General features: G+C 35.5%; 1 protein-coding gene and 1 non-coding gene across 2 annotated transcripts; both read right to left on the reverse strand.

Moving 5' to 3' along the window:
• Nucleotides 1-5,722: 5,722 nt before the first annotated feature.
• On the reverse strand, nucleotides 5,723-5,804 carry Trnal-uag (transfer RNA leucine (anticodon UAG)). The gene has a single exon. It is a non-coding gene; the product is annotated as a tRNA-Leu (tRNA).
• A 2,111-nt stretch (nucleotides 5,805-7,915) lies between these two features.
• On the reverse strand, nucleotides 7,916-11,344 carry LOC145480452 (uncharacterized). The gene is made up of 3 exons (XM_081458710.1): nucleotides 11,263-11,344; nucleotides 10,934-11,074; nucleotides 7,916-9,871 (listed from the first exon to the last, which is right to left on the reverse strand). The coding sequence occupies exons 1-3, from the start codon at nucleotides 11,342-11,344 to the stop codon at nucleotides 8,412-8,414; spliced, it is 1,683 nt and encodes a 560-aa protein (XP_081314836.1). The 3' UTR covers nucleotides 7,916-8,411.
• Nucleotides 11,345-15,002: the final 3,658 nt, after the last annotated feature.

A 15,002-nucleotide genomic window follows, 5' to 3' on the forward strand; every position in this document is an offset into this window, starting at 1 on the left:
TTTGTTTTATTAGCTGTCCGCAAGCGTCTTCCTTTTGGTATAAGTTCCAAAGTTGGTATTCTACCGTAAGTAACGCGAGTTTACTTCTCTCCTAGCCAGAGGTATTATTTGGAATTACTCGTCCTTGTACTCACCGTTTGACCCTCAACCACCTCATAATACTAGGCAAATACTTTCTTTATATCAACGCTCTAAATAATACTATGTTCGTTTTCAGCGACTTCATCTCATTAGTGCAGGATAAAATCGAGATAGAAAAATATATTGCTGCCACGTTCAATGGCGAAAGGGAATTTCAACAGAAGTGGAAATTCCTTCTCACCATTTAAGGCGTTTCCCTTAATTAGTAATTAGTTGCGAGGTCTTTGTTTTTCTTTTTTTAGTTTGTTTGTTTGTTGTTGTTGTTGTTTTTTCTATAATTAAGTAATTACATTGTATTGTAACTCCTTAAGTAATGTAATGTGTAAGTCACAATAAGTAATTATTGCGTATTGTAAGTAACATAATGCCAAGTATTGTAAATAGGTGTTTTTTTTATGTATTGTAAGTGACGTTTGGAAGACAGTAAAAGCATTAGAAATAATAATAATAGTAATAACAACAACAACAACAACAACAATAATAATAATAATAATAATAATGATAACAATAGTGTAGTGTATTGTAAGTAGGTTAGTTATTGTTGTAAGTAGAGTAAGGCAATGTAAGTAATTATGTGTTTAGCAATTGAAAAAAAAAAAAAATAATAACACGAATATCTCTTCATTCGACATATACATGGAAATTTGCAAAGAAAAAAAGGTTCAGAAGTTGGTCGTTATATTTGTAGTGTTTTCGTGGACGATTTGTTTATTTGAGATTTGATTATTTGTCAGTGAGAATAATGGCGACTGGAAACCAGTTTCTGTTGAATTTTATTTGTTGAATGCTCATCGGCCTAAGTCTAGTCAGTATTAAAAAGTGTAGTAGTATGTCAGCAATAAATAGACATCACTGTTTAGTCTGCATAATTACTACTATCATCTCTTATATCTGTGTATATTATTGCACATTAATTCGCATACATAGACTATTGAAACTTTGAAAACAAATTGACACATAGATGAAAATCATAAAGGATAAACGAATCTTTTAAAACAAACTTTATAATCTGTTTAGTAGCAAATGATCAATTACCTGAAGCTGTATGTCATCACCTGAACTTCAATTTGACGTATTTTATTAAGTGCCCTTGATCTCAAGGACTGATTACAACAATGCTTGCATGATATCATATGTGCCATGAGGTCCAACATCGTGTTTTCTCATGTTGTTAAGGTAAACAAAGTTTTGATGATTCTTTTTTTGTTACGAGTAATGTTCCATTATAAAAATATGAAGGTTTAGTACTAGATGAAAATAGGTCTACCTAGGTACCGAAACTTGGTTTTAGTCAGCATAAGACTTCAAATCTGTCGTGCTGTCTCCAAATAAAACTAAAGTTTGGTTGTAACCCAATATGGACTGAGTGAAAGCAAGAAAAAGATTTTGTCCCTCCAGACGAGTAGTTGATAACGTTTGCTGTAAATATATCAATATTTCATGTTCAAATTTCAGGGCCGTAACCAGTAACGGAGGCAAACTGAGGCACTCGCCGCAGTCATTTTTTTCGTTTCTGTTGATCTTTTATTTTAAGAGAGAAAGTAAAACACAGCTAAATACCTAGAAAGAGAATTTACCGTGGACATTGCCTCAGTGGTATTTTTTGGCTACGATCCTGAATTTATGATCTGGTGCTGGGAAAAACTGTGACAGGTTTAATTTTAGATGTTTTAGTCTCTAAATTTTGAAAACTCTTAGATACTACTACTAGTCTAAGCCACAATTCCTTATTGTCAAGTAGTAAGCGTATGCTATTGAAACAATACAGACTTGATAATACAAGTTAACATAGATAGTAGGATTACGTATTCATATAAACCGACTGATTCTTTCGTTTCTAGGTTATACAATTTTAATTAATATGTCATATCTTCACTACGTCTTCTTTAATAAGTTCATAGCATATTAGGGGATAAAACCAAGGTACGGATATTAAAAGATGTTTGATTAAAGGCTAAATTACTCGTTGAAAATGAATGAACTTTGGCCAGGATATGACATCCTACGGCTAATATATTGCACCCGATCACAGGGTAGAAAATATATAGAACACTATGGTGTTGATTTACTTTCCAAATTTAAATAATTGACAACTTTGGTTGTAAACTAGACGCTTTGCTGCATGTATCCAGGCAGTCGTTATACTGAGAAGCACTAGCTATATTGCAATTGAACTAAATGTTCTGCATTTGAAGCCGTACGAAATTCAATCGAATCGATGTGCTTAAGCTATTCTGCTTTTGATTGCATTTCTTGGAATCAATTAATAGCTTATTACTCGTTTGCAGGTCTTCAGGGCGTGGAATGAGTCAAGGTCTTTATATTAGCCTATAAACGTTTCAGACTATTTTCCTTAGCCTTTGTCGTTGTTTAATTTGCGTTTCTCAAGCAAGCGAGACCTTTTGAATTTCAGATTTATGGCGGTGCGTCACATAGACCTACGAACGCGTTTGTGGAAAAACATGTACTTATATCGTGATTTTCAGCCCATTCAGGAGATGAAGTATTAGGAAAAGTGCTTATGTAAATGCTTCTTTGTTCAGTACAGATAATCAGTCGCCTAGATAGCCAAAGTAAGTTCCAGTTGTTTACACTATTTTCCGGCCGCAATGTTGGCGTACCGCGGAGGTACACCAACATGGTCTCTGTAAATTTGTGCAAAATATTTCGACGAATATCTGAGCTTGGGAAAGCGCACAGACTTAAAAATTAGAGAACTGCCATCTTTATTAATCTCCTTATAACATTACAATTTCTTGATTTTATCCACTAAATGGTTCTTGAATAATTTTTTTTATAGTGACAGTGCAAGCCAAGAATTGTTTTGCTGGGGTCAACATACATTAGTTTCTTTCAGCTTAAATGTACAATAATTCGCTGTATGGGTTTCACTCTTGTAAAATAAAATAACTCTGTTACAAGAAAATAACGAGAGAATATCCTTTAGTTCGAGATTTTAACTTAATTATACTTAACGAAGTTTCTCAGAGCATTTTACTGAGGTGTACTCGATCAGATACATTCGTAAACAAATTCTCCAGCCTTTCTGCTCTTGTTGCTCAGACGTTCTTGAGTTCGTGCTGGAATTCTACTTGGTTCACGATCACGTCTAAAAATACGATGACGCTTCTGAAGACGCTTTTTATCAAGTTGAAGAGTTGCCTTTTTATCCGGTTGATGGCTCCTTTGGTATAACATAATTCTTGATAAATTCACTCAAAATGTTCGCTGGTAAATTGATCTCTCGTAAGGCTTGCAGACCGACCTGTTCCGAAAACGCTTGACGTCCTTTAGTGTTGGTCTACCTCGAACGGTGTGTTCGTTTGTATGTGATTTCATCGGCCTAGAAATCATGGAATCCGTGCTAACTTTTCGCGACGACAACTTCTGTAAATTCTACGTGCTGTACGCATGCACAAGTAACGTATGCGCTTTAGAGACCAGACGGCGATTTGTGACTGAACGCAATCTCTTTCCCAGAGTCTTGGTTCCCCTTGATCAGCGGTCGGAAAACTAGAGCTCTGGGAGCAAACATTTTGAAATAACCGAATTCTGGTGATTCTGCCCATCCGGTTTCACTACGCAGTCTGCATCTATGGCGCATGCCTGAAATGGTTGCTCCCAGGGCTCTCGTTTTCCGACTGCTGGTCAAGGGGAACTAAGACTCTGGGAACGAGACTGGACTGAACGAGGAAAACAAAAAGAAAAAAAACGGAGCCGAAATTTAAACCCAGGCCTCACTGCCTGGGTAATGAGTTTTAACAGTTATATTTCGAAATTTATGATTTGTTGCTAGGATAAAGAGACAGACAGGTAATTATTGTTGAGTTTTCCGTTTCCCCTTTTCTCTCTCAAATCTCTGATATATTGCAAGTCTAGACGTTTATTTACTATTGTAACTGTGTACTATTGAAACAATATAGAAGTCATAATGTCCATTTTTCTTAAAGCATCACGTTGTACTGGGGTTACCCTTTCTTAGTGATAAATTAAATTAAACTGAGCGATTTCTTACGACCTTGATTTGTTGTTTTTACACTAACGTAAGCAGGATGTTTGTGAACAGGGTGAATGGCAGTTATAATGTTCTAAAGGATTTTATTCACTGTAGGTACAAATTCCGTTTCTTCGCTATTTTTGGTCAACAAGTATATTGGCATAATATCATAATAACAGTCGGACACACACGGAAAGGAATTCAGTTTTCTGAAAAAAAAGACACTTTCTTAACCTTATTACCAATTGCTATTATTAGCAGGGATTTCAGAGATCTAGAAGAGTAGTACACTGAAGTTAAATCGCTTAGGTGAAATTAGATTCCACATAAAATAAGCCTGGGAAATTTCCTGACTGTGGCAGGATAAATATATTGTTAAGCTGAATTTTTCCGAGTTTCTATGGATATTTGAAATAAGCACTCTTTTCTTGCACTTTTTGAAATCGTTTATAACAGGTTTAAAAGTACCACTTAATATTAGCGTGCAAGCATCAGCACTTCACAAGAGTGTCGATATCTCGAGTTTCAGCCCTTTCATAAATATTATGAATTAAAGGGTTGAACTTACATACCGAAATCATTAAGAGAAGTAACCTTGTAAATAAAGCATCCGGAAAAACATAAATCTTAAAGTTCTCTCTGCCTCTGGTACGACCCGACTCTGTCGTTCCGTCTGGTTTGTAAATTGGGTAGGTAAGTCTATATGAGTTATACATGTTTTGTGTTTTTTCAAAATGACTTTGAAAGTCTCGGCATGGTTTTAAAAAAAGGGGTGTCATTTTATTTCACTTCGTGTACTGAAGCTAACGTACATCTAGCCGAAACAATTTATTTCTAAGGTTTCTATTATCATCTAATATTACTTTTTTTTAAAATGTAGTTTGGGAATATACTTCACCAGCAAATTGTAGAAGCTGTTCATATTGTTGTGGTGTTTAACTCAAATGTTTCCTCTTCTTACGTTTTCGTAGAGAAATTGAAAAAGGTTAAACTAAGAGGTTTAACCTTAAAAAAGTAAAATAAAATTTGTGTGTGTTAAAAAATATAAAAGGATATTTAAGGTGATTGTTTAGTTACTCAAATCAAACTTTATTTGAAGGCGAGTTTTTAAAGCTTCTGCTCAGAACTTTTTCCGCAAGATATACTTCACTTTTTTAAACGGTCGAGAGCTAAGGCATTGTATCCTGATTTATTTATTTTACATACCATACATCTCACCTAGGGGTGGCCATCTTCTGATCCTTAGGTGAAAGTACCTAGAAAATTGAACTGATTTATCTGGGAAACAAACTTGTCGATAAGAATCACATATAAACCCATGTTTAGACATAATGCAACTACAAAGACGCACAAAACAGGGAAATATAAATATCGATCGAGTATTAGCAGGTACGAAAGCCCAAGAGCAAAGGGTCACGGAGTTTGTTTTATTCCTTTTAAATCTGATTGCCAATGTTTGTAAGCTGAATTGTACCGGAAAAAAAAGTCAATGAAAATTAACAAATGAAATTTGCTAGTGGATATGGTGTCTGTTTCCTCATCAAACGACATAACAAAACATATATATATGATAAAATAACAATGTGGCAGCGGTGGGATTCGAACCCACGCCCCCGAAGAGACTGGTGCCTAAAACCAGCGCCATAGACCACTCGGCTACGCTACCAAGCACCTGACGGAGGAGGTATTTTCTTCGTGAACTTTAATTGTAGATCTGGAATCTGAACGTACACTGATATAGTTTTACTTGAGAGATGTAAACCGAGCCAAAAATTGATTAAAAATTGCCAGAGCAATAACTGAGCAATTTATATGACCGAGAACATTGCTTCACTGTGATTGGCTGAGAGCAGGCCAATGTATCGTTAAGTTTTAATTTGTACTGCAGTGCACATTAATGCGAGCGCTTTCGTGATTTTCTCAGTCATATAATGAACGAGTAATCGTATAAAGACTTGGGAAATTAAGGATTTACACTACTCGTGATATTTGAAGAAACCTATCAAATTGCACTCGCCTAAAGGCTCTTTCAATTTTGAGAGAATTTTCAAATATCACTCTTAGTGTAAATATGTATTTTCCGCTGGTATGTAAGCATCTCTTTGTAGGAGTATCTAGGGCACCTTTTGATTGGCTATTGGATACCATATAATCATTAGCACGAGGTGCTTCTTTCTCTTTCTCGCGTTCTAGTTTCCGACGTGTTTGTGGTTCGTTTCAGTCGCTGTGATGTCCAACTCGGAATCTATTGTTAACAGAACGAAAGAGAGAGAAAGTCCAGGGAATCCTAAACCTTAGAGTTCAGAGTTGATGGACGAAGTTTTTTCCTGATTTAAGGGATGTCTTAATACTCAACTGGAAACCAATTGCAAGGCAAAGCGGATAGAAGATCAGTTGAAAATAGAGAGGTCCGCCTCGGAATTCAAATTCAAGGGTAACAGAAAGCAGTTTGAGGTGAACGTCGAACTAAAAAGCCCCCTTTCCCGAATAAAACCCAGTACTGACGACTCCAGTCAATTATATAGTTTGGTGCAGGAAGCACAACAAATCATTCGCAAGAGGCAGAAGTTAATAAAGATTACTGAGAGACGGCTGGCTGGTGGTTCAAGAATATGAGTCGGATAGATGACCTCGTCTGAAACTCCGAAGACGAAAAATGACTCAGGAAAGCGAAGAATGCTGCGGACTAAAACTGTGGAAGGATTCCGACAAGTCTAAGCTGGGCAGTTCTAAACGTTTTAAGTCTGACGGTGCTAAACAACTTTTTCGCGGTAATAATTTTTCCTTTCTCTGTTTCACTCTGTTATTTCTCATGAGGTTGGAATGCCTTAGCATCCAACCATCAAACAGTGTTGTTTGTTTTGAATGTATTACATTTAAGAGGAAAATAATTTCCGTTAGCTTGAGCAGAGTGAATTGTAACGTAACCTTAATTCTCTTAATTCTGGTAACCTTAATTCATTACTCGCTTACATTCAGATAAAATTATTTTTTACAAAAACTGCAGAAATTCTTGCTCCCTTACTGGCTAATTTTCATTGTCAATAAACGGACAGAGAGATGAATTTATAATTTATGAGATAATTTATTGTAAAAAGCAAGTTGACGTTAGCCTTTTATGTGTCTGTCCTGCTATTGACAATAAATTTCATCATTGTCAAAGTAGTCTTCGGCACCGTTATGATAAAATTTATGATCAATAACAGGACAGAACATGGAAAACTGACGTCAATTTTTTGATAAGAACTACGCCTTACAAATGCCCCGCTCATACAGTGACCTCGTTGTTAAATCCATACTTTCTTATAAAAAAAACTCCCATTTACCGGACCACGGCAAAGTCATTTTTGTTCCTTAATGATAAGAGCAAATAATTACCTCGGGAGGAGTTTACCATCGATAATATCGGAGCTCGCTTCCGAACATAAACTGTCTTGCCCTCGCTGATCTCGCCTGTTTCAAATTGGGTCAAAGGACTTTTCTTCAATCTCTGATGTTTCTTTTCGTTAAATCCGCCCTTATCGAAAAGCGCGAGATGTTTACCAAGCCTTTCAAAATTGATAGAATTCCCTGTTTTTGGAAGCGAATGTATCCTAGGCCAAATCAAGCAAATAAATATAATTTTCAATGTTTTTAATCGACATTCACTGGCATGACAAGTTAAACAACTAGTAAAAAAATTATTAATGACGATAATTAATGTCCTTTTTAATAAAAACAGTAACGCTGTATCTATTTTCAGTTAAGATTAAACTGAAGCTAGGAGCTTGTGGGACCGTCAGTACAACTAAATAAATCAATGATTAAGATAAAAAAAAAAATTCTTCCTAATCAACGTCATGTGTACAATTTTTCTGAAATAATGGCATAATCTGCTTACTAACTAATTTAAACTATTAAGAATGTTCAAAGTTGTCCATTGCAACACGGTGAACAACGTTAACTAATTTGCTTCATGTTAAGTCTCTGTAAATTTAAAGCACTTTCTTTTACTTCACTCAACATGTGCGCACCAAAAAACGTCATCCCAATAGAGATCATTCCAATCAGTAGGTGACCTGAAGGCGTAAATATGGCGCCTTCGTTAAGATTTCACAAATCCACTCTCTACTCCTCTAAAATGAGGACTAAGCAAATAAAAAAGAACTTACATCCTTAGGTCTCTTTAAATATTAAATATATATCAAATACGTCTTCTTGCTCAAAAAAGCTAAATCCAAGTCTCAAATGGACACAAGTCAGCCATCTAAAGTAATACAATAATGTCACTGACCTAAGAGAAAAAGACTGGTAAGAGAGTTATCATAACGCTAAGCCATACACTAGCAAACGCATTAATGTATGTGTAACCTCCAGATGTGAGGAATTCGCCTCTTTGGGCGCTTTGTATTTTACCGTTTTTATAACTCTGTTGGTTTCCTCTCCTGTCTCCGTTCCCGACTTCGTTTTCGTCAAGTTGGTAATGAATAGCGCTATCATTATTCTCATCATCATCATCATCATCCTGGTCATCATCGTCATCATCATCATCCTGGTCATCATCGTCATCATCATCATCCTGGTCATCATCGTCATCATCATCATCCTGGTCATCATCGTCATCATCATCATCCTGGTCATCATCGTCATCATCATCATCCTGGTCATCATCGTCATCATCATCATCCTGGTCATCATCGTCCTCATCATCATCGTTCTCATCATTGTCGCGATCGTCTTTGTCATCGTCGTCATCATCAACTTTGTGATCATCTTTGTCGTCATCTTTGTCATCATCTTTGTCGTCATCTTTGTCGTCATCTTTGTCATGATCTTTGCCATGATCTTTGTCATGAACATCTTTGTCGTCATCCTTGTTGTTATCTTTGTCATCATCCTTGTCATCATCTTTGTGATCATCCTTGTCATCGTCTTTGTCATCATATTTCTTGTCATTATCTTTGTCATCGTCTTTGTCGTCATCCTTGTCATCAGTTTTGTCGTCATATTTGTCTTCATCTTTGTTATCATCCTTGTCATTGTCTTCATCATTATCTTTGTTATCATCTTTGTCGTCATCTTTGTCATGATCTTTGTCATCGTTATCTTTGTCGTCATCTTTGTTGTTATCTTTGTCATCGTCCTTGTCATCATCTTTGTCATCATCTTTGTCGTCATCATTGTCATCGTCTTTGTCATCATCTTTGCCATCATCCTTGTCATCGTCTTTGTCATCATCTTTGTCATCATCTTTGTCGTCATCTTTGTCATCGTCTTTGTCATCATCCTTGTCATCGTCCTTGTCATCATCTTTGTCATCATCTTTGTCGTCATCTTTGCCATCATCCTTGTCATCGTCTTTGTCATCATCTCTGTCATCATCTTTGTCGTCATCTTTGCCATCATCCTTGTCATCGTCTTTGTCATCATCTTTGTCATCATCTTTGTCGTCATCTTTGCCATCATCCTTGTCATCGTCTTTGTCATCATCCTTGTCATCGTCTTTGTCATCATCTCTGTCATCATCTTTGTCGTCATCTTTGCCATCATCCTTGTCATCGTCTTTATCATCATCTTTGTTATCATCTTTGTCGTCATCTTTGTCATCATCTTTGTCATCTTTCTTGTCATTGTCTTTGGCATCATCTTTGTCATCATCTTTGTCATCATCTTTGTCATCATCTTTGTCATCATTCTTGTCATCATCTTTGTCAGTATCTCTGTCATTATCTTTTTCATCGTCTTTACCATCATCTTTAAATACAAAATTGAAGTGAAACTTTGAGATTAACTACTTGTATAGATAATAGCTTTAAAATTTCAGATTCTGCTGATATTATTAGCTTAAAAAAGCTATCTTATTACAAGAAATTTTCGCGGCACATTAATTACGTGAATTTCGGATTTAAAAAGATTGCGAAATAAAAGTGACGCGGCAAATAAGTGTCGCGAACATAGCATGACGCGAAAATTAAGTGATTCACATTATGTTACGGTTGAAATATGGTCGCGCTGTTGCGCTTTTGTTGATTTTGACGTTATAGTACCTTCGTTAAGGTCGGTTTACTTGATTCAAGGACTTGTTAAGGTAACATTGCCAAGGAAATAAATTGTGTGTTACTCAAAAACGTGAAGTGAAAGTAATTGAAAATACAAAATTTTCGCAGAATCGCGGAATTTAAGTGTCGCGAAATAAACGTGTCGCGAAAATTTCATGTAATAAGGTAATTACATTAACAGTTTGTAAGCTGTTGAATTGAGCGCGCAAGATCAAGATTTTAAAGATTCGACAACATAGTACCACAAAGTGTGTAACGAATTGGACGAGTAAATTTTCAAAAGGGATCTTCATTTCAGTTTTTGTATCTTTAATTTAGCTTTATGTATACCTCTATTCATTTCAATCTAAATAAATTGAAGCGAGTACTTTATTCTGGGTTTCTAACGATCACTTATAGCGAAAGTGAGTACAAGCAATCCATAGCCTCTGATGAGACAAGAACGCCATACAACTAAGCATTTTATGATTTAGACTTGCTACACTCAAATTTGTGAGGTGCAAGAAACCGCTAAACTTAAAAGGTTTTCATTAAGAGGTACCGCCTAAGCTCGAGAGTTCCTTCAAAAGGAGCATTAATGGCACGCTAAATAGAATAAGGAGTTAAAAAAAAATTGACTGACAAATAAATGCACTTGCAAGGCCAAACTTTATATTTTCTGTACGGAAACGAATTGACTAGACTTCAAAAACAGTTCCACTTTTTAACCACATAACTATCAAGCAAGGAAAATAAGTCACTACAAATCATCTATTACCATATTTCTCCTCGTCATCTTTTTGTCCCGGATCGTTCAAGTCACCCTCTTTTATAAGGTCGCCACTAGTCTTTTTGTTGTCTTTAAATCCATTTTCAATTGACATGCCTTCGGAAGGACTTTCAACACCCTCGTGTGTCCCTGTGAAAGAAAATATTTTAATATGCTATGCAAAATTCGGTACGAGATTGTTCTGTACCTACTTAGTAGGCGCCAGGAGACTACTCACGTTGACCATTTACGAGTAAAAAAATTTCTCAAACACAACGTCGGCAGGGTATGTGCACGGACGAAAACAACAAGTCATTTCAGTTATAATGTAGCCTTACCTCCTGGTTTCGTTAAAGGAAAACTCCAAAGCGGTATCAACATCACCACAAGACAGAGTAGAAGCAAAGCGTTTGCCTGCATTTTTTGAACTTGGCAATCTTTGTATAATTCTTAAAATGCTGGACTAGGATTATGAAGTTTTGAATCTTTACCTGGCAATTTATATGGTTTTCTGGGGTAGGCGTCAATAATTATAGAAACAAAGTAGTTAAAGATATTTTCGAGTTTGTTCTGAGTGCCCGGGCAAATCTTATCTTTAAGTGTTCCGTTTTAAAATCAGACGAGAAGTTACTATATCATGAAGGGAAATCACTAATGCATTATAATTTTAGAAACATGCATGACCACCAGTAGCTGAATACTTCATATCGTCATGTGACAATTTTAAAATTTCCATTCTTTTCAACAAGCAAATCGAGAAAGTCTGACTGACAAGACTGACTGATTGACTGATAAGTGTTTTTTGACTATTTTAAACCATCTCTTTCCCGTTTCTAACACGTTTCCAGGGAAACTACATAAACATCTCGTTAAAGGAGAAAACAAATGGGCTGAACCTTTAGCTTCTTTTGTTACCTCGTTGTAAAACAATAAGGAGTGACGTTGTTACAGCAAACATGTTTCTGTAACTAACAACTAAAAGTGATGGCATTTTGGATATTCATCAGCATTTTTTGCTGAGTTTTTGAACTTGAAATTAAGAAATTAGCCATATCATGGACTATAAGGTAAACAGCCTAAAATCATCTGGCAACTTTCAAAATAAAAAAAAAGGAAATCGTCCAAAAAGATGGCAATTACGTAATTAAAATCTGAAATGTGTTCGCTTTTAATCAACGAATAACGTAACTTACAAATATTTGACCACTTAAAGTCTCAAAATGAGTTGCTATGTTTCTATTTCAAACGTCTTGGTTAGGGAAACTCGGAAGGAACAGGAACAGAAATAAGTTAAATATTGAAGTGTTTTTCAGGGAAAACGTAAATACTCGATCATCGCCTGGAATGATTAAATTTGCATTATCGTGGAAGTGACTATCCCTTGAACCCAGCTATGATACAAAGGGAAATGATTGGGAAAGACGGTTTCGCAATGGCGTTGCTAGGTGTCATTTTTTTTGTAAACATTCTACAGTGTAACTGAGTCTTAATTACGTCAAAGAGACCAATACTCTTAAATTTTAGTTAAATAAAACACGAGATGTTTCTTTATTTTATATTTTGTGGAGTAAAAGTACGGTTGCGAGGTGGGATTCCAAAAACAGAGAGCTCGACTCGAAAGAAAGAACGATGAACTATATAGCTATTGATTGTAGGAGGGGCGTCATGATAATTTAAATCATTTTTCTGAAGTACGAAACCTAATTTTGTAAGGTAAAAATATATAATAGTAATAAAAAAAATAAGTAAAGACCGAAAATAGACAAGAAAGGTACAACTAAGCAAGTGCAGATCAAAATTACAGACGAAAAATTTTAAAAAACGTCAGTCATTTATTCAAAATGGGCCGTCTTTGACACGACGTCTATTAAGATGACCGTGTTATTGTGAAATCCTTTCTGACAGTTTCTTGTTTCTAAGCGACAGGCAGGTTTTGTTTTGAAACACTAGCTCATTCCTACTCGTTTCTAAATATCACTTTTAATTCAAAACTTTGTCGGAAGCTCGCATTATGTATCAAAAGAAATAAATATATAATCTATGTTATTTTAATCTGTGTTGCAATATATATAATAATATATGAAACCAGATTTTGGCGATATCGTCACCATGAACGTTGACTATCAGGAAGAGCTATACTACCGTAATGTGAAATGTAATTATTATTATGTCGACAGATTGTGCGAAAACAACTGAGCCCTAAAAAGAAAAAAAAACAGACACATCTGTATGTTCTGCTTTAGCGCTCAGGCATTTTACATTTTGTGGAAACTGAGGTGGAAATACTGCAGTAGCATTCATACTTTAAGTTGGGTAGCAAATGCCAATAGTATAGTATCTTCACGTTCAATAGTTGCTTACCAGGTAAGAGCAAATGTAATATCATTTTTAATTTGATCTCTCATATTCGTCTTCCTCGGTATTTTCCGAAAGTCTATATTATCTAAGCATTCAGAGAAACCAAAATTTGCGCTTAAGATTCAAGTAAATAGTTAGGTTTTTTAAATATATTTTATATGTTTTGTATTTTTTCAAATTTAGAAGCCAAGTACTTTAAAGGGAAAACTTCTTAGTTCGTAGTTTTGCCCTAGGGTAGTAATGATACACAGTTTGTTACCAAGAGTTAGTTCGGATCCGTTCATCTTTTATTTGAATATTTGCCTCTTGAAGAAAGCAACTGGGATATTATTTTTCTCAAACTAAATACAAGGCAATCCTGATTTAAAGAACTTTGCTCTGCGCTAGAAATCTTGCACGTGATATTCGATGTTTTTGTGAGTTGTCAAACTTCTGCCAACTGATGTGTTTTCCTTTACATACGTTTACTAATGTAGATCAACAGTCGCTTGCTGTTTCCCAAAGGGTAAAATGTACTAAAAAATCACCGTAGTTGAGAATTGATAAATACTGTTGGTCTAATTAAGCAGTGACTAAAGAGCCCAATAAAACAGATAGTCAACGGAATAAGAAGTGTGTTTAATTGATTAAGAAAATCTGAGACATTGTTACATTGCAAATGGAAATAACTTAACTTTAAGTACGAGTCTTCTTTTGAAATCAGACAAGGAACTTCGACATATGACTGAAAGTTTAGAAACGCTGTTTTTGAAAGCAGCAACAATTTTAGAAACGTAAACGTAACCATTAGAAAACAGGAAAACTGTATGCCTAAAATAAATCTTCGGTCAAAATCAATCAAATTGCCACTTTCTAGATCTCCAGGGAAACCAAAAGCATTTTGATATCTCAACATGGTTAACATTGCTGAACCAAGTCTGTTAGACTATAGTGATTATTTTTCTTTACAAATTTAAAGGCTTTATACATTGACTTGAACTATGATTTTGGGTCAGCTAAGTTATTGACATCAAATAAACAGCAAGCCTTATGTTACAATATAATCAGTTCACCGGAAAGGAAATGCGTAATAGTTTGCGTCTGTATCCAAAAATATAAAATAGTTGAGCCATTTATAAGATCCTGCTTTGATTCCAATTCTAACTACATCAAGTATACTCATTTACCGCGCAGTATCGTACGTCGTCTGAAATACTTTTATTAGAGTATTTAGCCTAACGGCTCGTGATTTACAAGCTTTTCTCGTGTTCTCCCAACATCCCGCGTGGTTTATTGCGCCAGTCAACCCATAGAAATAGTGGTCTATTGCTTAAATAAATACTTAACACGTGATACGTCACTGATGCTGAAACTATACTTTGTTACTGCTTGGCTAAGTTTCAGCAGTCGTTCGTCCATGTATTGGATTACTGGTGGATACAGCGGTTTGCTGTTTCACAAAACATAACATGCGAACAATTATGGCCAAAATCTTAAACATAAACTTCTTGTGATAGGAAATACTCTTAAAGACTTAAAATTATAGGTAAGGGCTTGGAGAATTATGACACATTTAGAAAAGATCTTGTTCAGTTTCATCATGTCTGTCGACAAGAAATTCTGGACACCCTGTATTGTTTCGCTTTGATCTATATTTTACTCGAACTGTTGCCATGGTAAACAAAATTTTCGTGTGTCATAGAAGAGAAATACCCCCAAAAAATATAAGTAGGTTTGTGCG

Source organism: Orbicella franksi, chromosome 3, assembly GCF_964199315.1.
Source record: "Orbicella franksi chromosome 3, jaOrbFran1.1, whole genome shotgun sequence".
NCBI classification, from domain to species: Eukaryota; Metazoa; Cnidaria; class Anthozoa; order Scleractinia; family Merulinidae; genus Orbicella; species Orbicella franksi.